The 21,787-nt window shown below is 38.2% G+C and overlaps 1 protein-coding gene across 2 annotated transcripts; it reads right to left on the bottom strand.

Moving 5' to 3' along the window:
* Window positions 1-526: 526 nt before the first annotated feature.
* Window positions 527-21,380, bottom strand: LOC134628635 (phosphoinositide 3-kinase regulatory subunit 6). 2 transcript variants are annotated; one of them, XM_063475369.1, is made up of 21 exons: window positions 21,293-21,380; window positions 11,626-11,710; window positions 11,417-11,521; window positions 10,917-11,008; window positions 10,611-10,679; window positions 10,047-10,179; window positions 9,716-9,785; window positions 9,395-9,593; window positions 8,279-8,426; window positions 7,128-7,214; window positions 5,972-6,215; window positions 5,413-5,700; window positions 4,557-4,656; window positions 4,212-4,334; window positions 3,398-3,505; window positions 3,145-3,247; window positions 2,988-3,052; window positions 2,691-2,781; window positions 2,542-2,603; window positions 2,339-2,448; window positions 527-2,137 (listed from the first exon to the last, which is right to left on the bottom strand). In XM_063475369.1, the coding sequence occupies exons 2-21, from the start codon at window positions 11,681-11,683 to the stop codon at window positions 1,981-1,983; spliced, it is 2,412 nt and encodes an 803-aa protein (XP_063331439.1). In that variant the 5' UTR covers window positions 11,684-11,710; window positions 21,293-21,380; the 3' UTR covers window positions 527-1,980. The 2 variants fall into 2 exon arrangements, with proteins under 2 accessions (XP_063331439.1, XP_063331440.1); XM_063475370.2 differs by lacking the exon at window positions 21,293-21,380 and adding an exon at window positions 12,596-12,738.
* Between the last annotated feature and the right edge of the window lie 407 nt (window positions 21,381-21,787).

Raw genomic sequence — 21,787 nt, 5'->3', positions numbered from 1 at the left:
TTTTTAGATGTTATGAAGTCTTTTTTCTTAACCATGGAAATAATTCATCATTTCAGCTGCCTTTTGTGGTCTTTCAGGCTGTTTGGTGTTGCTGAGCTGGCCATTGCATTTATTTTTTCAAGTTGTGGGTGTGACCACTCCTAAAATTTTAACCGTGTCTTTATTTAAAAAAAAATTTTTTTTCAGCTTTAGTGACGACACTCTTCGCTTTCTCAAAGGTTCTCTTTGGAACTGATATTTAAAATTTTTTGAGTGACTGCTTCACAATAAAGCAAGGGAAGATGTCTCAGGTGGCCATGAAACTGCTTGTCGATTAATTTTGAACCTCTGAAAATAGGGGTCTGTTTATAAAAATGACTGTAATTTCTAAACAGTTAATGCAAACTTTTTGTATAATCCCTTGAATTAAATCTGGCCGTCTTTGACCAACAATCTATGCACATAACACTGTAAATCCCCCGTGGTTGTTATAAGAATCCAAGACTCCAAGTTAAAAAAAACTAAATTTATTTTACACAATCGCAGTTATTTACACAATTACATTTGGAACCATACTTAATATATGATATATAAGAAAATAATGTGCAAAATATATCATGATTTTCAAACTTGTGATTTTACCCTGCAATGCTATTTGACACACATACACACACTTGATTTTTTTTTTTGCCACATACCTAGTAACGCATCATTTCCATTTCCTGAGTTTGAGACCTTTGCCTCCCAGACTCATACCTATAGCCACACAACCTTTTTGCATCAACATCTGAAGCGATGATTGCGTCAGATCTCAAACATCCATACATCTAGAACTCAGAGCATATCATATGATGACTGTTTGTAACACGGATGTTTCTACAATTATGACATATACAGTAATTACAATTATATAGTAACATGTTGTACACCTCACACACATTTTAGGAAGTTTTTCCTAAAATAAATTGACCAACAATTATGCAGTTTTAGTGCAACTTATCTACTTCATCTAACACAGTGCAGTACGTGGATTGGGTTTGGGGGTAATTTTCACACTTCAGTAGACTGGAGACATTTACTGACCACTGTTTAGCTGTTTGTCACATACATTACAAGGCAGGCAAACTGTAATCTGTCACTTCTGTTTGGTAGACAGTAGCTGCGCGTGCTGTTTTTTTTTGTAGTAATATCTGACATTGCACATTGTTTTAGTTTTTACAGTGTGAGTCTAGAATTCTAAAAAGTTCCCAAACACTAAACCAAAAACTACAGTAAACAACAGCACCCTATTAACAGCTTACATTGTGTAACACGTATATGAATAAAAAGGTATTTGAAAGATTGTGTCAGGACAAAGGCAAGAGGGAGCGACAGCTGTCATCGTACCAGCTTTTCAGTTATTTGAATATTTCAGTAGGTGACAGGTCATGTCTGTCAGCATTCTTGTGTGTATACTGTGTGTGTTTGTGTATGTGTGTCAAAGAAGCAGTAAACGGTAGTGTCTATGAAGTAGAGCAACTGTTACAAAATCAAATCTGCTCCACTAAGTGATAGCTTTTTGAAGCAAAATTTCCAGATTGACGAGTTTTTATTATGCCACATGATTGTTGATCCAACTACTCATCAGCTACGTGCTTTTGCTTGTTGCTGATCTCTCCACTGTAAGAGACAACATTGTACTCTGGAATTATTCCAGCTGGCACAGCAGGATATTCAAAAGGAATGAACACCGTCAGGTTTAATCATAACCTGCAGTAAAAAATGTTGTCCTGTGACTATAAAAGCAGCCTACAGGTTATTTCATTAACTGCAAAAGTTGACACTGCCAGTCAATGTGCCAGTCATTTCAGATTGACGGAGTGAAACTCTAGTTTTGGAAGCAGCTCATCATGACTCGGAGGTGATTTCTATTCATTTGTTGGATTAGATGTTTAAAAGAGAGAAAGGTCATTGCCACTGCCAAAACTACCAAAAGTGTCTCTGTGGGGTCACTTCATCACATCAGTTGATGATGCCAGCAAATGTATTAATTGGCAGAGGAAGTCCTTTGTTCATGTACTTGCTCAGTCCAGCATCTTTATCCTCTTCCAACTTGTATTTGGACCTCATTGTTTTCTGGACAGAGTATCCTGGATCCACACAGGGCGAGACCTCGATGCTAAAACAAAAACATGTTTAACATGGAGATCAGTTTAGACTGCGTGGAAACTAATTAGCTCCTGAACCAACTGCAGCTCTCTTTTACCAACTAGTACTGTTGTAGTTGTTAGCAATGTAGCATCACACGTTTTTTTTCCCTTCACCGATGAGACACCAAGCAAAATACACTGACAATACAACTTAGACTACACTCTTTTACCTCTGCACATTTCTGTAGGTCCTGGAATCATCTCTGTCCAGTGTAACAGTGAAAGAACGTCTCTCCAAAGTGCGAATTTTAATGTTGCTGGTTCGAAACTTTGGCGGCTCCTGCAAAATAATGCACTTTGTTAAAATAATAATAATAAAAAAAAAATATATATATATATATATACATATTCTTGTGGTATCTGGTCAACTCACCACAGTGTTGTTTTTCGTCTTTACGGAGGTTTCGTTTATCATCAGTGTCAGACAGTTTAGATCTATGACATAAAGGATAAGAAAACACAGAACTTAAAAAAGTATTGACAAAACTATTGAAAGCATGACTCATTGAGAAAATTCTGCACCTTCTGCTTCATTGGAAGGAATGGCATTGATCCGAGCACCTGTCATCCTGACCGAAATCCCTTCATCGATGTCACGGCCACTTAATGTCACCTGCACTCATACAGAACCACGAAAACAGACACAAACAAGCGAGAATGAGTGGTTATGCATTCACACAAATCAACACAAACTACAGAATCAGGAGAGGGAAATTTTTCAGCACATCTTCTGGTAACTGTTAAGAAGTTTGGCTAAACTAGCACTAATAGCAATCCAAGAAGGAAACAGGAGGTTCCCCCGAAAAAAATGAAATTTACCTTTCTGTAATTCATTGAGACCATAGCTCCGCATACCTCCCCCGAGCTCTTCCTGTGTTTATCTCCTTGTTGGTTAGAGGAATGTGGTTAAACTTGACTGTGCACAGTTACAGTAAAGCATAGAATACTGGGAAAAACACTTCTAAGAACAATTTACCTCTAACTGATGCAGCGATATGCCTGAATTCAGGGAACTCCATGTCCAGATGGGTAAGAAACACTTCCTCCACTGGCTCCTTTGTAATGTTGTTGAATGAGATCTAATGGAAATGACACAACGTTTAAAAAATGTGTTTATATTTGAAAAAAGACACTGACGATGCTCACATGCATTGTGTTGAATTAATTTTTTTGTTTTCACAGAAGAAAAGAAGAAAAAAAAAGACCACAAAGAAAATATGTAATGTTACCTTAACAAAGTAGATAGCGAAGTAGACCGGCTGCTGACCAGTACGGACATAATATGAAATTATATCAGAGATGAAGGGCTCTTTTTGCCTCTCGTTGCTTGCTTGTTGCTATAGAAAACAAAAGACCTGTAAAATTAACCTGACTGCACAATGTTGTAACTGCATAGTCATTTTGATTGCACATCAACTGTATCTGAAATAGATGTCACTAAAAAGTCCACGAAAGGCAGGAAATGCAACAGTGCTTGTTAATTTTGGTACTATGCTAAAGCTACTGTTCTTTAAGTTGACAGTTTCAGAGTTTGTGTTTCGGTTTGAATTCTTTTTGAACTCTTATGCACCATATGAACCCAAAGCTATGGCATATAAAACTTTATTTTACATATAAATTTAATCTAAGTATGAGGAAAAGAAAGAAGGAAATAGCTTTGCCAGAGTATACTGAGAAGTTTCTACAACGAAGAAACTTCTTCGTTTTTCAAATGCCAAACTCACATCAAACAATGAACTGTAACAGTAGTTTACATGCATGTATATCACTGTTCATTTTCCAGTTTCAGAAGACTTCTATTTCCTGTTTGAGTTTACAGAGCAGTGTCAAGAAATCTTTGATATAAGCTTACTTTACTTGTGGTTTCAGTGAAATCAACATATTTATTTTCCTCACAGTATGTTATGCAATGCAATTTCCTGTGCTTTACCTCAAGCACTCCAACACACACACTGCCACTGTCTACAGTAATTCTCCACTCTCATTTAGTTATACATTTTAAGTATCTAACAAAACCCTGCTTTTAAATATGTTTTATCGTACCATTTTAGCCAGGTTGGGAATCATTCTACCCAAGCTCTTGATGTTGCAGTTGTACCATGGGTCAACGTTGCTCAAATAGGAACCAAGAGTGCAGGAATCCCCCTTGGATTGTTGGTGGTTTTCCTACAAACAAGGAACATAGAAGTGAAACCATAAATACCTTAAATGTGGCTCATTACATCAAAGCACCAATCCACTACTGCAGAGAATAAACTAAACTTTGTGAATACGAAGTTTCACATACTGATCTTCTGGTTAAACAGAAGCCATTCAGTTTTGTTATCTTTTGAGGTTTGTTATTTACCAAATAATCAGTGGTGTGCTGAAAAGAGGAAGTTCCCTTACTTTGACTGGGGAGCTGGGACTCCTGGGACTGCAAACAGGGATGTAGTAAAACTGGAGGTCGACTTTCATTGTGAGAAAAAGCCTTCGTGCTTCCCTTTTTCTGCAGAAGCAAACCAGAGATTCATGAGGAGTTTAAAGTGTGTTGAGCATGATTGGATTTTAACATTTAGCCAGATACCTACAATAGAAAAAGTACTCTTGATTCATAGACCAGTAATAAAGTAAACTAAGTAACTGTGAACACAAATTGTAATTCAAGATTTGATGTAAAGATTTTCCTCCTACTGTAGCTTCCTATTTCTGTTATGACATCATTTTATTTCATTTTCATGTACCTGCACAACTGTCACACAGTTAAAATATGTTCCCTAAAATAGAAAGAGCGGTCATTGTTATACTACAACAAACACATTTAACATTACACAGAAATACAGTTTACTTATATCCTCTATTTGAACAATCTGCGCTTCTCATGCTAACTTTAATTTTTCTCTGTAAAAAGACATTCCAGGTACTGCGTACTTAATCTAGTGAGAAAAAAACCTCAAACAAACACTGACCAGTAAAGTCATGAGAAAGAAAACCTATGTAGCTACATGTAGATTTAAACCACAAGAGATAGTTCCCAGCTGCATCTGTTTAGACACTGCTAAATTTGCTCTGTTGGTTTGAAGCCTGTCTCGAAAGCGACTACAGTATAGCGTAATAAAGTAGCAGAAATCATAAATGAGGTGTCACAGCTTGCAGTAGCAAACAAATAAAAGCTATACATTTGGCCACATAAGAACCTAGAATACTAAAAGCACCAAAGCAAAATTGGTCAGTTGCTATCAATGTGATGTGAGTAGTCCCTCACCTGAAGAAGTAATAAGCTTTAGCTAGGCGGCCCAGCACCCTGTCACTGCCCATGATGACTATCCTGGCAGTAAGTTGTCTCTGCTGCTTGGAGAAGGGGTTGTGCATCACACTGCTTCCTGCTCTTCTCTGCAAAGCCATCCCTCTTCTTCCTCCCCTCCCTCCACTTCCTCCCACTCCTGTGAGGCTTGCTTGGTCCTCCATATTTTCCTGTATCAGCACCATACTGTCTTTTACGCTTGGTTTCATTTTGATGCCTCCGCGCCTCAACAGTCTTGAGTCTTGCTCACTGGAACAAGAAGGTATGAGAATTAAATGATTGTATGAAAGCTTCCTACAGTATGCATGCTGTTGATGAGGACCTTTAAGTACAACTTTATTTCACATTACTTTGGGGGCAATTTAAATGAACTACTGTGGCTCAAAAGCATGCTTTGGAAAACAGACTGGAGTTTTGCACTATGCTACAGTACAAAACCTGCATATTAAACCATGCAAACTACAATGAAACTTGTGATAAACTTCTGAAACTATGATAAAATAGAAATGATTAGAATTACTTTTTGGATTGTTCCCATGGTCCAGTCATGCTGACGGCATCCAAAGATGACAGTTGGGATGGCTCAGTGCTGGGCGGCAGGTCCCTTTCAATACCGCTGTCGTTGGACATAATTGAAAAGCGCGTCATGTCACATGGCATCATGTCAATGGGCGATTCACCCAACTCGGGGTCCTCCTGCTCTTCAATGATGGAGAACTGCTCTGACATGGAACTGGATCGAAGCCACTTGGCCAGCTCTCGCCCTGTCAACAGTTTGAACGTTTGTTATGCACATGCGATACAGATAATGTTACTCATATGGAGTCATATACACTCATATACACTGAGCTACAGTATGTGAGTCCTTTCAATAAATGTCACATCTGGTCTTACTGCATTACTTACTGACAGTTGTCATACTTTTGTCTACACAATCACATGACTACTTCAGATGCTGCTTTACGTCACATCTTCAACAAACTAGTTTCCCAATTTTGTGTGAATCTTTTGTTAGAGACTGTAAATGCAATTTTTTTCAGTGGGAGTTCTTAGTGGTGCTCAGAGGAGTATTCTCTATTGTGCCAGACTGCAATGAACACATTTAGTTTTAATTCAAAAATCATTTAAAATTTCAATAAACGTACACTCGCTTCAGCTATAGTCACTCTGAGGGCTCCACTGATTCAGTTCAAGATGGGCTTAAATGATCTTGTTGCATTAGGTGTGTTAATCTCTGATAAGGGTAATCAACTTTAATTAATGTTCAGTGTCAGACTGACTCTTGTAGTTTGACTTTACTGGTTTCAGGTATATTAAAAAGTGTTATTTGGTAACTGAATGAAATTATATCTGCACTAACTATTTAAAAAAGCTACTCTTTCTCAATAAACTTTGATTTGGACTGAATTTTTAACTATTACTGTTGCGAGAAAGGACAAAAGGTAGATTCGTGGAACAAAACAAAACTTGGCATCATGTTTCTAGTATCAAACAAGGAAGCAATTCAGCAAAGATATAAAAACATATTTTTTCCCCTTTTTTTGGTCATTTAAGTTCTAAGTCAGATGATGGATTTTTTATTTTTGGTGTATCACCCAAGTCTTGGTCTAATTCATCTCATCTTACTGTTTGCAACAACATCCTCTAGAATCCCGCCAGCATTAAGAGACACTCACAAATATCCAGATCCGCTGTCCACAGGTGGAAGCTCATCTCTGGGTTAGGAAGAGGGCAGTCACATAGTGGTCCACCAGACAATGGTGCTGCAACACACACAGCGGAAAGCAGAGAGAGGAAGAGACCAAAACTGTCACAATGAATATTAAAAAAAGCACTCGCTAACTCTACAACTTCCTCTGTGTAAACACCCCTGTCTATCCTTCAGTGTTCCAGCTGTGATGAAGCCAGGGCAGATTCATCAGATAAGCCGATGTGATAACAGCAGGGAAAAGAGTGTCATGAAAATGTATACCCGGAAATACTAATAATACATACAGCTGACTTTACACATTGGCCATGGGGGAAACAGCTAAACAGAAGGTCGTGTTTGATCTTAGCAACAGGCGATGAATCCAGGCCACATGGTTATATAAAACATGTCCATCAGAGATAATGCTTGAAAAATACACTGACTGGTTTACAGTTCACAGCTTGGTTAGACTGAGATTTTGCCCTTTTAATGTTGAGATGCTTTGGACACACCAAATGAAGAGCCTCTGTCATACAGTTTGCAACAACATAATTTCTACACTCATTCATTTTTGTTGATTCTCCTGCTATAATTACAACCCAACAAAGCCCTAGAAACTTGCAAAGGTCTACTTTTCCCAACCACAATGATTTTTAAATGTGACACTGCAGGCATTTTTGATCTGAATGTAAACAGTACTCACAGATTACTTTAGTAAAAAAAAAAACCCAGAGCCTTAGCATTTCAATACTCCCCTGACTGCAAGCTGAAAAATGGAAGCCCTGAATGCCCAACAGGTCAGCAGATGCCATGCTTAAGATGGTTAAATGAGGGTAGTTAGGACTATAAAGACTATAAATTATGCATGTGCACCTTCTTTCTACTTCATGGAGACCGTAATTACTATTTTTATCAATTAATATCAAGAGAGCAGGTACACCAGATGTTATCACTTCTTGGTTTTTCATTTTCCATTTTACTTCTGCCTCTTGATGTGACTGTGGTTCTTGAACTTCTTCCACTTTCTTTCATGTCTACCTAAACCTGTAAGTTCATGTATGACTCAGACAGACGAACCTTGCCCAACAGAAATGTGGTCTGGCACAGCTCTGCATTTGCTTTTCAGAGAAATCCTACCTGAGTCTGCATTGGCAAGAATCTCGTTGTACAGCTGGAGAAGACGGCTCCTCAGCACTCCCCCCTCCCCTCTGACGCCCTCCTCCAAGCTCTGCTCTAGCGACGCCAACACTTCCTGAAAATATGGCTCAACTTCTTGCCCCATGTCCTGTTGCAAAACAGACAAACAACTGGCTGAACACACACGCTCTCGGGAAAATAAACATATACAGATGATGTATTCATAGCAAAGAGGTGAGAGGTCATAAATGTGTGTATGCCTGCCCCTGTGTGTGTTCTGCTGAGGTGCTATCTTAGGACCGGTGCCAGGAGACATTTCCACCATGCAGCTCAGAAACAACACCCCTTTATTCATGATGTTTGGTGTGATTCTTACATGATTTTATATCCAGCTGTTATATAAGAGCTCCTTCTTGCCACCAACAGAAACATGATTCAAGCATGTCACTTGAACTAGGTCAGGCGCATGATTGCTTTGTGCACCCTTCATCATTGACTTAAGCCTCCCCACAAGTGTAATACATATTCACGTATGATTTTTTTCTTTTAAATTTCCTAATTAATAAAAATGACAGAATATCCTCTTCGTATGACTTACTATTATTAAAAATAAATAATTAAATGGCTTCCTACAGAACCTGTTAAACTCAGCAGTGCTTCCTCAATGCTTTTGCTAGATCGTCATCTTTTCTGCAGTATGTTTACCCAAACATCCGATCTCACTTCCACCAATCACTGACTAATTTTAACTGTAATTCTCTGATAATTTATTCTGCATGAGTGGGGAGAGGGACCAGGATGTGTTCACACTGTGGGGGAGCACCGTTTATTATGTCCAGCCTACTTGCATTATCTGTCCACATTAAGCTGAGCACTGGTGAGTCACAAAGCAAAGAATTTACACAAACTTTATGAAAATATTGGGAGTTCAACATTCAGCAGCATGAAGCAGAGTCACATTTGGCCTAGATGGTGAAATTCAAATGAAACAGTGACTTCTATACCAGGTCTAATTAAAAACAAACAAACAAACAAGTGAGGCATATAGAAAATGTCCACATTTAACTTTACACTGCTACAAAACATAACTCCAATAATAAGAACAAGTGTACTGACCTTGAGGGCTTGAGCGAGTTTTGGCCCATGGCACTGCTCTTCTCCTAAAGCAGCCTGTATGGAGTGTTGTACCACACTGCGCATGTGATCTAGAGGATTTAGAAATTGACCTGAAGATGTAGCCGATACCTCAAAATCCCCCGACACAACTGTCACCAAGGACTCAGAGAAGACCTCTGGTTCAGCTAAAACAAAAACCCTGCAGATATGTAAAAAAAAAGACTTAAAGACTGAAAAAAGAAGACAGCTGAGGAAATGTAAAAATTCAGTTCTAAAAGGGTTTAACTCAATCAACAAGTACATTATTTACAGTTAACTCACCTCTCTTGGAAGGGATAGTGCACGGTTTTTAATCTCTGCTCAGCTATGACCATCCTCTGGTACATCAGACCTGTAGATTAAAGCCGCATTAAATGGTACTATATGGTTGCAATAATCATAAAAGAGACAGTTATAAATGTCCATTGATCTTAAGTCCAATGGAAGTGAGTTCCACAATCTTAAAAGCACAATCTCATTTTGACCTTGACCTGGATTGAGGTACCACCAACTGATCTGCCTCAGCAGCTGTTTAAACATGTTTTTCTAACATATACAAGCTTCTTACCCCATATTTTAAATTCAATCACTATGTCAAGGTCAGAAATAATACCTGGAATGAAGCGTTCAGTTTTTATCTGTCTTGTGTAGCTAAGGCCCACAGTGCAATAGGGGTGAGGAAACGTCAGCAGTCTCTTACAGAAGTCGTAAACACGCTTGTAGAGTTCATCTGGAATATATGCTGTCTGGAATGTCACCAAAGACACACACACACACAAACACAAGGTTTACAATACGAGTAGAACTTTAGTAGTACAACTTTTCTTGCTTATGAATGATAATTTTCTCAGTGTTGCTGAGTGAATTTGTTCTAGGAATTAAAACGCAAAATTCTTCTATTAGGTGCTACAGACATTACCATAGTGAAACACACCACTTTACATGCTTTAAAAGCAATGCGTGGTTTTATTTTCTTTTTGCAGTCCAGTGTACCACTGTATAAATATTGAAAAGAATAACCACACATATATCAATTAAATGTATTTAGCTAGCTATATTCACTTTAATAAAACCAAGTCTAGAATGCAAACAGACCACAAGAAATAAGTGAATTAGCAGAAACAAACAGCTCTTGGGTACCTTTTCACAGAGTACTAATGCGGCAGACAAACCATACCTGGAAAATGGCATACATCAGTGTGTGGAGCAATGGGATGATGCATTTGCGAGAGTCCCATCTCTCCGCCTGCAGAGATAACACATCATATGACAGCTTGCCACATATTTCAATAAAATAATCCAATTTCAGTTTCTATGAATCCCAGATAACTGCAGTTTCCTTTGTGTGAAAAGGGAAGCAAATTTTTTTTCAAAACCTCCAGTGTTTGCTGTCAGCATTTGTTGGTTTATGGTGATGTTTTCCTTTAAAATTGTAATTTAAGAGTGTCGACGGTAGCGCTTCAGAGATTTAGAGATCAAGTACCTTTTCCAGCTCCTTTATCAGTAACCACACCAGAGACAAGCTACTTGCAGGATTCTTTTGAACCTTCTTATGAAGCGTCCATCTCAGCATCCCTGCACACACATGCACAAACACACACATGCACGCATGAGCTTTTAACACAGAAAACTAAACACACTCACCAAAGGTGTCAAATTTTTCTCCATACCAGTGCAAATCCAAAAGATGTTGATGACTACCAACAGAATGAGTCATAGTTTTGCTGACATGGCTAAACATTCCACATAGTGCTTACTAATACTTACTGGCTTCACTAAATATCTACTCTGAGCGGAAAAGTTTACAAACAGGAACAATCTTGGTCACAGCAAAAATAATCACATGATGTGGCTCGTAGGCAATCTTATACTTGAGAACGGACTCAGCTGTAAACACAGACAAACACTATCACATCTTTTACATCTGATACTATTTTGATAAGGCGATTGGTGATTGAGATTTTTTTTCTGGTTTGTTTTTACCTTTGTTGAAACAGTCAGAGTGCTGCAGCTGGTCTGTTTCTCTGGGCAGCACAGCCTGGATGCTCCGGTAGAGCTCTGGCTCTGGAACTGTAGGGGAGCCGTCAGCTGATAATAAAAGTTGAGACACTGGGAGTTTAAGTCTGAATGATTCTGGTTTAAATTTGCATAACTGAGCTTTGTGTATAGTTATTTGAGTGGGTGATCTGTACCTGTTGGCTCCATACTACACATGTTGTTTGAGCTATCCCACAGGGCCATGTTGGTCATGTCTCACACACATCATGTGTCCATCAGCTGTAGACAGGAAATAGACATGGAAAGTGAGCGTCACTTATGTTCTGTCATGTCTACGTACAAACACTAAGTGGACAGACAGCCTTTCACGCTGCCTGTCTAACGGCGAATGAGCCTTGTTTTAATACCAGCACATATGTGTTTTCAGACAGTGATAATACATCTCTGTTTCAATGTATCTTCAGAAGAGACGTGTTTTGCATTTGTGTGTGGTAAGTGTTCAAAGTCTACCTACGTGAACACCTACACTCACACACCTCACAGCACATACTGAAGGTTAACAGATAAAATAATTAGAACTGGTTCCACACGTACAATCTAAAAGCATTAAAAGTGTCTATAATTAATACAGCCTACTTCACGTGCTTAAGTTACTTACTTTGTAGGAAGTCCCACACAGGTTTATGAGTCATCTGTAAAGCCCCCGTAATACAAATTCATTGTGATATTTGCCCAAGTCTGAGAACTAACCACCCATTGTGGCCATGGTTAGTTTAGTTTCAGATCCTTTATGTTCATGATAAATGGTATATGAGATCAGGAAGACACTCTGCTTTTCAAGGAACTGTTGCAGTTATGGAGACAGCTTGTTATAAATATTTGCTCTCTTCACTACTCAGAAAAATGCTGAATAAAATAACTTCAGCAGAAAAGGAGCAAAAGACAGGAGCATAACATACGAAGACTCACAGAAATAAAAATATGACACAACTAAGTGTTTTCACTTAGAAACTATAGCAGATATCTTCTTAGTATCTAACAAATAAAAACAAAATCTCAAAAGCTATATTCTTAGTATCATACACGATGGCACTATAACCAAAAAGCATCCAAATCCATTTCTAACACACAAGGTAAAATAGAGATAATATAACATAAACTTACCCTGTTCCATATAGGGACAGGCAAATATATCGCCCAAGTCTGCTATATTCACGCACTACACAGGCTGTACTGACATGTAAGTCACAGGAGTCAGAGAGACTAAAAGCGAGCGAGACCGTGAATCACACGCAAGTGAGGACAGCGATTCATTTCTGAATGCATTTCCTTTTGTATGAGGGTAAGAGTTGTGGGCATGAGCTCAGTTAATTTTGGTTACGAGGAAGGGAGGTGTGTGGAGGTGTGTGTGGGTACATGTGTGTGTGTGTGTGTGTGTGTGTGGGGGGGGGGGGGGGGGGTGTCTGTGCAGGTTTCTGAACTGAATGTATTTGGATTTGTTTCTATTTTAAGACTTCTTACTCATACCTTGGTTTCTCGCGTTTATAAACTTTTACACCTGACACTTATTCTTCCATCTCTAAGTTTACCCATTTGACCTTCTTCCTCTCTTTCTCTCTAACACAGACACAGACACACACACACACACACACACACTGATTCAGGTCATTCCACTGAATGGGTCTGTACAATGAAAGGACCTAGTATGATGGATTTAGCCCTGATCCCTCTAAGAAAAGCAGCGTGTTCAAAAACAGTGTTAACAGCGCTGCCTCAGCAGTTCAACGCTGCCTGTTTGACCACAAGTTTCCGGTTGCCTCTGCCATGATCACTCTCTTTCTCACTGTCTTTCATTCCCCCTTCTCTCTCTCACTCATTTTTTCCTCTTCATAGATCTTCAGCTGTGCAGCTGGCCCCTTTAATACACAGGAGGGCTCTAGATATTATCTTCATTTTTGTGTTTCTCTAAGGTATAAACAAATGCAGACACAAAACTAGCCATGCATGCACATAAACATGCATCGCAAATGCATACATTGGCTCTCACTGACACACGGTTGCAAGTGTAGACTCTATGTTGGCTTTTTCAAGTGAAACCATTAATGCAGTACAGGAGCTGACACATACGTAGCACTTCCTTTCTGTCAAATGAGTGGGCAGACAATGCTCTATATTTAGAGAGAGAGAGAGAGAGAGAGAGAGAGAGAGAGAGAAGAGAAAGAGAGCACGAAAGAGAGAAGTAACTTCAACTCAGAAATGACTTAAAAATAGATGTACCCTATCATTTAGAGCATTTCTAAATATGCAGTTTGGAAATCCCAGTCTGCAATAAATGTACTGCAAAAGGTGAGACGGTGGACTTGTAACTGCATTACATTGAAATGAAAAAAATGTTCATGATCAAGGCATCGAACTTTAAGTCGTCTTATGCAGTCCTACCAATATCCATTACAATATCCATATATGGTATGTAAATAAATATAAAGGTTTGTTTACACCTCCTAAAAAACACACTTGTTATTACTGTACCGACACTTGGACGTTCAGGTTTCTTCCAAATTATTTTGTATCAAGTGTTCGTTTGCAATCCTCATGCAGCAATATGTCATTTTTTTGACAAAAATATATATGCACAAAAATAATACAATGCTAAAATTTACAACTGCAGACATACACCAGCAAATACCCAATGTTTATTTAAAATGCATAAAATCACAAGATTAAGTCAAGTTAAATTTACCTAACATACATATGATCGTGTGATTTATTACACTCATACTTTTTAGCTGAAACAGAAACAAAGACAGGTAATAAACAAGTAACTACATGCACAAATACTATTCCACTGTAACAACTCACACATATTGTGCCATCGACTTACCACTACCACGGTGCACCTTACAACAAAAAAGCCCTTTTTTCATTTAAGTAGATCACACGATTGTCTGGTAGAGATTACAACATTCCTACTGTTTGCATAGCTGCTCTGACATTTTCATAATCAGAGACTTTTATGTATTTAAATTCAGGACTGCCTGTGAATATAGTTAAGTTTGAGTTTATTGTTCTAGTGTTGCGGGTTTTGAAGTTTGGGGTTCATGCTTTAATTTCTTTACTATTCCAATAGCATCTTCTTGTGACAAAGTTGAGTCTTTGATTTAGGAATGAATAAGAATTTTTTTATTAATAAAACCAAAAGCTTTGAAATAAACTTAATTAAGTTTAATTTGAATTTAATTAGATTTAATTAAATTAAAGAGTTCCCAAAGATAAAAAAGGTATGCCTTCAGGCTAGATTTGCAAACACTGATGCATACATCTGATGCTTGAGGTGACTTGGTGCAACGACAGCAAAAGCATTGACTCCCTTTTGATAACTGTAATGACTTGCTGTTTTGCAATCCTATATCTTAATTCCTATTTTCATTTTTTTTATTTTTTTTTTTTGGTGGTGGTGGTGGTGGTGGTGGTGGGGGGGGGGGGGGGGGGGGGGGGGGTTATTGTACTGTGTTTTAAGTAGTGGTTCCTGTTGAGCTTTTATTTTTTGGATGATTTTTAAGATGCTCTACTGTTCTAGTGTTAATTTTGAATTCTTGGTTTTTCAGCTTCAGGTCCTACTTTGAGTTTGTTATTTGTGAGCTTAGTTCCTTCATTGTTTCCCTGTGTGCTCCTCCCTCTGTCTTGTTTTTCTGTTTTCCATCACAAATTATTCCATTCATATGTGTCTTTCTTGTTTCTTCCTTATTACAGTTATTGTTGTCCATTTCCTGTTTTATTCTGATAACTAGTTTTCTCAATTTTTGCTTTGTTTTTTTACTTCATTTCTCTTGATTGACTTCATTGTTTTTAACTGTGTCTCATTCCCATTCATTTTCTCATTACCAAAGCCCAAGGTGTATAAACAGTCCGGTTTTCAGCTTAGTTCCCACTTCACATGCTGTACTTCCTGTGTTTTTGCTGCGCTGTTCTGGATATATTACCACCATGTCCACAATAAAGCACATTCTGGCCCTGCCAATTTCACTGAAACCTTACAAATAACCCAAACAATGCTAATAATTTAAAAAAAAAAAAAAATAGGTCAATATACAGGTCCCATCCTGTCACTTACCTTTTGGCCTCATGCCAGTGACACAAATTTCCCCATGAGTGTTGACAATTTACGGTTAATGCCATTCAGTTCCTGATTACATTACAGTACACATCTGTCTACACCTTTCTTGTACAAACAGTCATTGGCAAGCGTTGCAGTGGTCAGCTGAAGCCTCGGACGGTGCTACCTAACAGAAAACAGGAGCGCTCATTTCCGTTGAGGCACACTGCAGACATCTCAGAAAACAGGAAGGGCCTGACAGCACTGTGTGGAAGTGTGCTCATAGAGCAAGAGAAAGGTGGTGTTTAGATGCATGCAGGGGAGGTGAGGCTATATGTGTGTCTGCTTGATTGGAAATCCCCAACCTAGGATAGCTTAGGGTCTTTTGACAGACACAGGTTTAATCGTCTCTCACATCAGAGTTGGACAGAGTGCAACAGTAAGTATCTGCACAATTTTACCCACAAGTAGACAACAAGTAATACCTGAAAAACAAGTGTGGAGTGACATCTTTTGGATTCGTTCACATAAATATTAATGCGTGTGGTACAGTGAGTTATCACTTACAGCAAAAAGCATAAACAAGTTCCTTGACTTCTTTTTTCTTTTCAGGAAAAAAAGACATAGTGTAAAGTCCCACTGAAGTCAATTAAGAAAAATAAAGTAAAACCCAAAGCAAAAATTGAGAAAACTAGTTATCAGAATAACACAGGAAATGGACAATAATACAACCCAGAATAGACACTGATTGTCTGTTACTTTGATCTACGTGTGAATTACTTCACATTGAGCAACAAAACAGTCCCTCTCTTCAATAACCAACAGTTTGTCATCTGTGATTACGACAAAGCAAAGGTAACTGAACACTGCTATAATTTTTCAGAAACACACCTGCACAAGCAAAAGCTGCAAAGATATTTCAAAAACAGACATGTAATCTTGCATGACCAACAAGGGATATCAATCAAATTGATTTCCTGCATCAACATAATGGACAATATGCGGAAGTCCTTTTGGGTGCTTGAATGTGCACATGTTTGTGTGTAAACTTGCCCAACAAGGAATTATCTCCTCCTTAGGGGAGATACAAACATTTTCTAAAGTATGCAACAAAAATTTTAGGTTTTTAGTTTCAGATCGGAGGAGCTGGTTAAGTTAAGTTAAAGGTTTACATGCACCAGGTATGCCTCTTAGTGTAGTATGCTAGATCCATCAGGCAACAGGAAGTTGGACAAAACAAGACAGAGAGAGGTTTCCCGTAAAGGTCTGCATGTGAGAGTTTGTGTGTGTGTGTCTGGTAAGGCCCTTGCTGTGGAGCTTGCCTGTAAGAAGTGGGTCAGTTGGACCACTAGGGTTCATGTGAGGATGTGGCGTTTAGCTTAGATTAGGTAACACGCAAGAAGAAGAGTTTTGCAAAAAATTGTATATTTAACCCAAATGATGATGAAAGCTAATACTTACTTGTGTGTAGTCACCCATGAACAAATACATCATGCCACGCACAAAGCACTTAAAACATAACTTGTACTGGCTGATATACACAAATTCAGTATTTGCAAACTAGGAACTTTTTGTGCAAAACCCTTAAGGCTACAAGTTTAGCTACACACATTCATAACACTGATTACAGTGTTTTTTTCTGCTTTTCCTCAAACATTGCTATGAAAGTGAAACTCGTCTGAAATATTATTGTTACATTTGTTACATGAGTATTTTGGAACAGTGTTCGCATTCAGTCACACATCTAAATTCATTCAGCTCAATGATAGACAGCTCTGAACACAGACAGCACTGTAAGAACAGTACAGCTGTGACCTCAGACAGAAGGCCTGAGGATAACCGGAGCACTGTAGAGAAGTATGAATGATTTATGTTTTTGGTCTTAATGAATAGCAAGCTATTTTTATAGACAGCTATATCAGCTATTCAATCTTCACATGCAGTTCTGCCATGCTTGTTTGTAAAGACATCTTTAGAGAGAAGCAGCGAATAGGTTTCACATATTTTGTTTGCTTATATAGCCACAAATCAGCTGATTCCCTTACATGGCAACCAAGAAAATAGTCTGGCTGGGTTTCCTAATACTTTACAATCTTGTCCGTCAAACAGATGAGATGGTATCCCTGCTATCAGTCTATCTGTTTAATCAAGTGCAATGTCTCTCATACACACATGGCTAAAGACTGATTGAAATGTAATAAGAAAATTAATTTTATTCATTGACTGACATAAATGTTTGAGGTATGTGTTAGCAGTGCAATTATTAAAGTATATAGCCTAACTCCCATTCATGTTTTGATATATATTTTTTCAATTCAAGTAGTTGTTCTTGCAGTAGTCAGTAATATTACTGCAAAGGTCTCAACAACAACAAACATTGTTCGTTTGCTGCCCAAGATCACCAGTCTAACCACATATCAGATCTTATTCAGCCACAGTGGGCAAAAATGGGCGACAGTGAATCACAGCAGTAAACTTTGAAAAAGTAAAAAATCTTACGGGGTAAAGTGACCCGCTGCTACCGCCACAGGATGTGCCAAGTGCGTCACATAAAGAAAAACAGCAGCACAAATAGATCTTCACACATTTGGCTACGATGGAGCCACTACTTTCCAAGGAACCCACAGTCGCAGAACTGTGCCAAGAAGTATTGCCATTTATTTTTATGTCCCTTAAAACAAACAAAAGGGTAGTGTCTCAAAGTGAGGCCAGTCTGCGGCCGTCTGTGTTTTGGCATCTGCTATATGTGGAACTAAGTGTGTTTTATAATCACTTTCTGCAAGGTTGTGATTTTGAATGTTGTGTCAAGTTTTTGGGGAAAATTCAGCGGTTGTGGGGTCTAACACTGGTCCAAAGCTGTATCTAAAAACTATAAAGTCACAAAAAAAACTTTAGAAGTTTCAAAACAGAGCTTTCTCAGTAAAGTTAGTTATCTGAAAATTTACTCTATGAAAAAAACAAGCCGTCATCGCACGCTTGTAGTGCAAAGTGGCCCCCTAAAACACAATATTTTGTCCAAAAGCGTAACTGGTAGAGATAGTTCACTTACGATAAGGAAAGCCACAAATGCTCAAACGTGTTAAGCTGTTGTTACGAAAGCAGCTGCCATTTTGACCAACTTGTTTTGATTCATTTTAAAGTAAAGTAAAGATTAGGATTTATTTTATTTCCTATTTTCTCTCATATATCTCATATCTCTTATATATCTTTTATTTTTCCAACCTGCTTTAAAAATACAATTTTGTTAATATGTTTATTCAGTTTTCTCAATTTTCTTTTTTATATAACAAGTGATATAGAGTATTTGTAGGATGGTATACGACATATGGAAAATACATTATTTCAAGTAACTGGTAGTGGGAAGTCACGCCGTCTGACTATGCTGCAAATTCTTAAATAAGTCGTAGAAGTTAACACAGCCTGAAGATATGTTAGAGGATGTTCTTCCAACTAAATTTAACAGCAGCTATTAAAAGGTTTATTAAGTTGTTTGTGACCCACAGCACCTGAAACTACCCAAGTCCTTCCTGCCATGTCTTTAGGTTATGTGTCAAGCCAACATGACTGAGCCAAATTTGGCAAACAGCAAGCCAAACGTATTATATATTTAATTTATTGTGTTTTATAATATATTTGTTCCAGAAGAGAGTTCTACATTGTCAAACATTTTTTGTTATTTATTCATTTTACTTTTTCTCCCCACATCACGAAGCTATGACATCACAACGTGATCGGTCAGTTTCAGTGTTGATCCTGGACCAACAATAATTATGATGATGCAGGAACAATCTTGACCCATCTTGACACAATCAAGACATTTTCTGTAGCCCGTAGCTGTAAACTAAAGTATTTCCTTGAGCACTTTTTTTCCTCCCAAGAATTTTCTTCTCTGTCTTCAGCATTCCAACCAAACACTTCCCAGCAGAACACAAATGTAATGCATTGTCTCTAGCGCTATCAGTGCCCTCATGCGGGCCAGCATTCTCATCTTTAGTTTTTGATCTACTAAACAAAATGAGAGATTATTTTACTGTTAGGATGCCTTTAAGATACATTTCCAAAAATTCTCCCAAATGTTGCCCTTAAGTGGTTGACATTTAAGAACTAAGAATCCTTTGTGGAGAAACGCCACTACATCAGCACATGATGCTGACCCTGTTTTTATTTCATGGTTTACAGCATGAGCATTATGTAGTTAATTATGTAATTAATTGTTCATTATCATTATTTTGAACACATTAATAATTAATTACACAATAAGCATATTGGGTAAAGTGTATAATTAATGATTATTATTATCCTTATTAATAGAACTTATATAGGCAAGTTCTATTAAAGTCTATATTTAATGATTAATCATCCTTAAATTAAATAGGTAAGTTCTGTTCCACTGCTGACACGAGACAGTTTAAATGCAGTCCTGTGTCTCATGGTGCACCTGTTCTGCTCATCCTCTCAACACTCCAGAACATGTTGCTTGGCTACATTATCTCACTGCAGGCATTTGACTCACTCCAGAAACTGTTTATGAGTTTGAAAGCGAAAGGGTCTCTAAAAACAGTGACCGCAGCATTGATAAGGTTATCTTTATAATGAATGAAGTGCAACTAATTTTCCTTATTCTGTGTATTTATATTATGATCATTTGTTGTTCATTCCCGCTATTGCAAGATCCTCATGATTTCCCCTTGAACACCGTCCAAACCAAAACCGCGTCGATGAGGTAATAGCCTAAATATTTTAAGCAGTGAAGTCACCCATCCTTCATCTCTCAGTGAAAAACCTCACCCAGTATCTGACATCAGTAGTCTGATTTTAAATAACATTGCATTTCTTTTTGCTTCACTAGATATTGTTGCACATTTGCTTAGCCAGTGATCACGATTCACAGACAGCCTAAAAAGAGACAATCATCCATTTTTTCCCCTCAAAATAGCTGCTGATTCACTACCCACAAATGACCATCTGCTTTCTTCAACTACAACTAACCATCATTCCACTTAACCCCAAAGTGGTGCCAGGAAGCTCAGATCTAAAACAAGGAAGCTGGAGGAAATGCAGGCTTACTTTTAGACTCAAACAGACACAACAGAGAGCCGGGGCTTCAATCAGATCAGGCACTGTTATCAAAATCTTGCTATTATCTCAGGCGGGGGAAATAAACCGCCGCCCCCCTGTCTTCCCGTGTCACAAGCCAGGATGTGGGGAGGTTTTTGAACAGGCTAGCTTGCACGTAAGAGACTATTCAGAAAATATAGTCGGATTAAAAAAAAAAAAACACACAGCGAGAGAGAGACCGGGCACTACAGCTGTCATGAGCAACAGCTACAGAATTTCTTGTCAAATATTTCTGCCTGGAGCTCTACTTTAAAACCACTTACATATCTTATCTCCATATATCACAGTAAGTGTATACTGCTGACAAAATCGTGTACCAGTGTACAAACACAAACAATGTTAAGGCAAAAAAAAAAAGAAGAAAAGAAAAGAAAAAAGCCAACATAAACAAAAAAGCATATCTCAAACTTAGCGGCCAATCTCTGAAGTAAAACAACAGCATAAACAATAGAAATACGCAGGCTATTTACAGTTTCACCTTAAACTGAATGCACAACTGCATGCAAATTATTTTTTATCACTTTCAGTGTGTTAGCTACAATTTAACAGTCGTCGACACCAACTTTTGCGCGAGTGAGCAGAGGGTAAAGTAAACTAAAAATGTCAGCAGTTGGTGAAACGAAGATATTCTAGCTTTTAGGAAAACTTACCTAAAGTTGAGCTAATGCAGGAAGCTTCATTCGCTCTTCTTAAATTACTGTGCTATTTCTGCGTCTCTGTCGCTTCACTCCAGTCATCTGTCTGACAGCAGAACAATCTGCTGACCACGCCCACTGCCCGGAAGCCAATCAGAGCGCTTAACCAGAAATGATCATCTAAGCACGAGCCTTCGATGGATGAATAGATAGATGTCACTGATCATCATTGGTGTTTGTGGCAGTAAAGCCATTTTAAACTCTTTAATGCTGTCCCACTTTTGCGTTTGTTATGATGTGGCTTTACATGCATGTCTCTATATAAAGATATATGTGTGAAGGTGCATAGCTTTACTTACAGATGACCGCACGGGTGTCGCTGCATTTCAGAGGGTATTCATTTTTACCTCAGACGTGGCATGCAGTATAAAATGAAGCACTTACAGTTTCAGAGGAGTCCAACGTTGCTCTGTTCATTCACTGTTCATTCATGTTGTAAACGTAGCCTAT

The sequence above is a fragment of the Pelmatolapia mariae genome, linkage group LG6, assembly GCF_036321145.2.
Source record: "Pelmatolapia mariae isolate MD_Pm_ZW linkage group LG6, Pm_UMD_F_2, whole genome shotgun sequence".
In the NCBI taxonomy this organism is placed as follows: Eukaryota; Metazoa; Chordata; class Actinopteri; order Cichliformes; family Cichlidae; genus Pelmatolapia; species Pelmatolapia mariae.
The sequence above is the reverse complement of the archived record's forward strand: the minus strand, read 5'-3'. Positions and strand labels throughout refer to the sequence as shown.

What these genes read in the sequence shown, in the direction of transcription:
- LOC134628635 (XM_063475369.1), bottom strand. Translation starts at nt 11,683, where the DNA reads ATGACCAACATGGCCCTGTGGGATAGCTCAAACAACATGTGTAGTATG. An exon ending in CTCTGACTGTTTCAACAAAG is followed by an intron (nt 11,009 to 11,416) that starts GTAAAAACAAAC and finishes ATGTGTGTGCAG; the next exon opens with GGATGCTGAGATGGACGCTT. An exon ending in TCTCAATGAATTACAGAAAG is followed by an intron (nt 2,782 to 2,987) that starts GTAAATTTCATT and finishes GTATGAGTGCAG; the next exon opens with GTGACATTAAGTGGCCGTGA.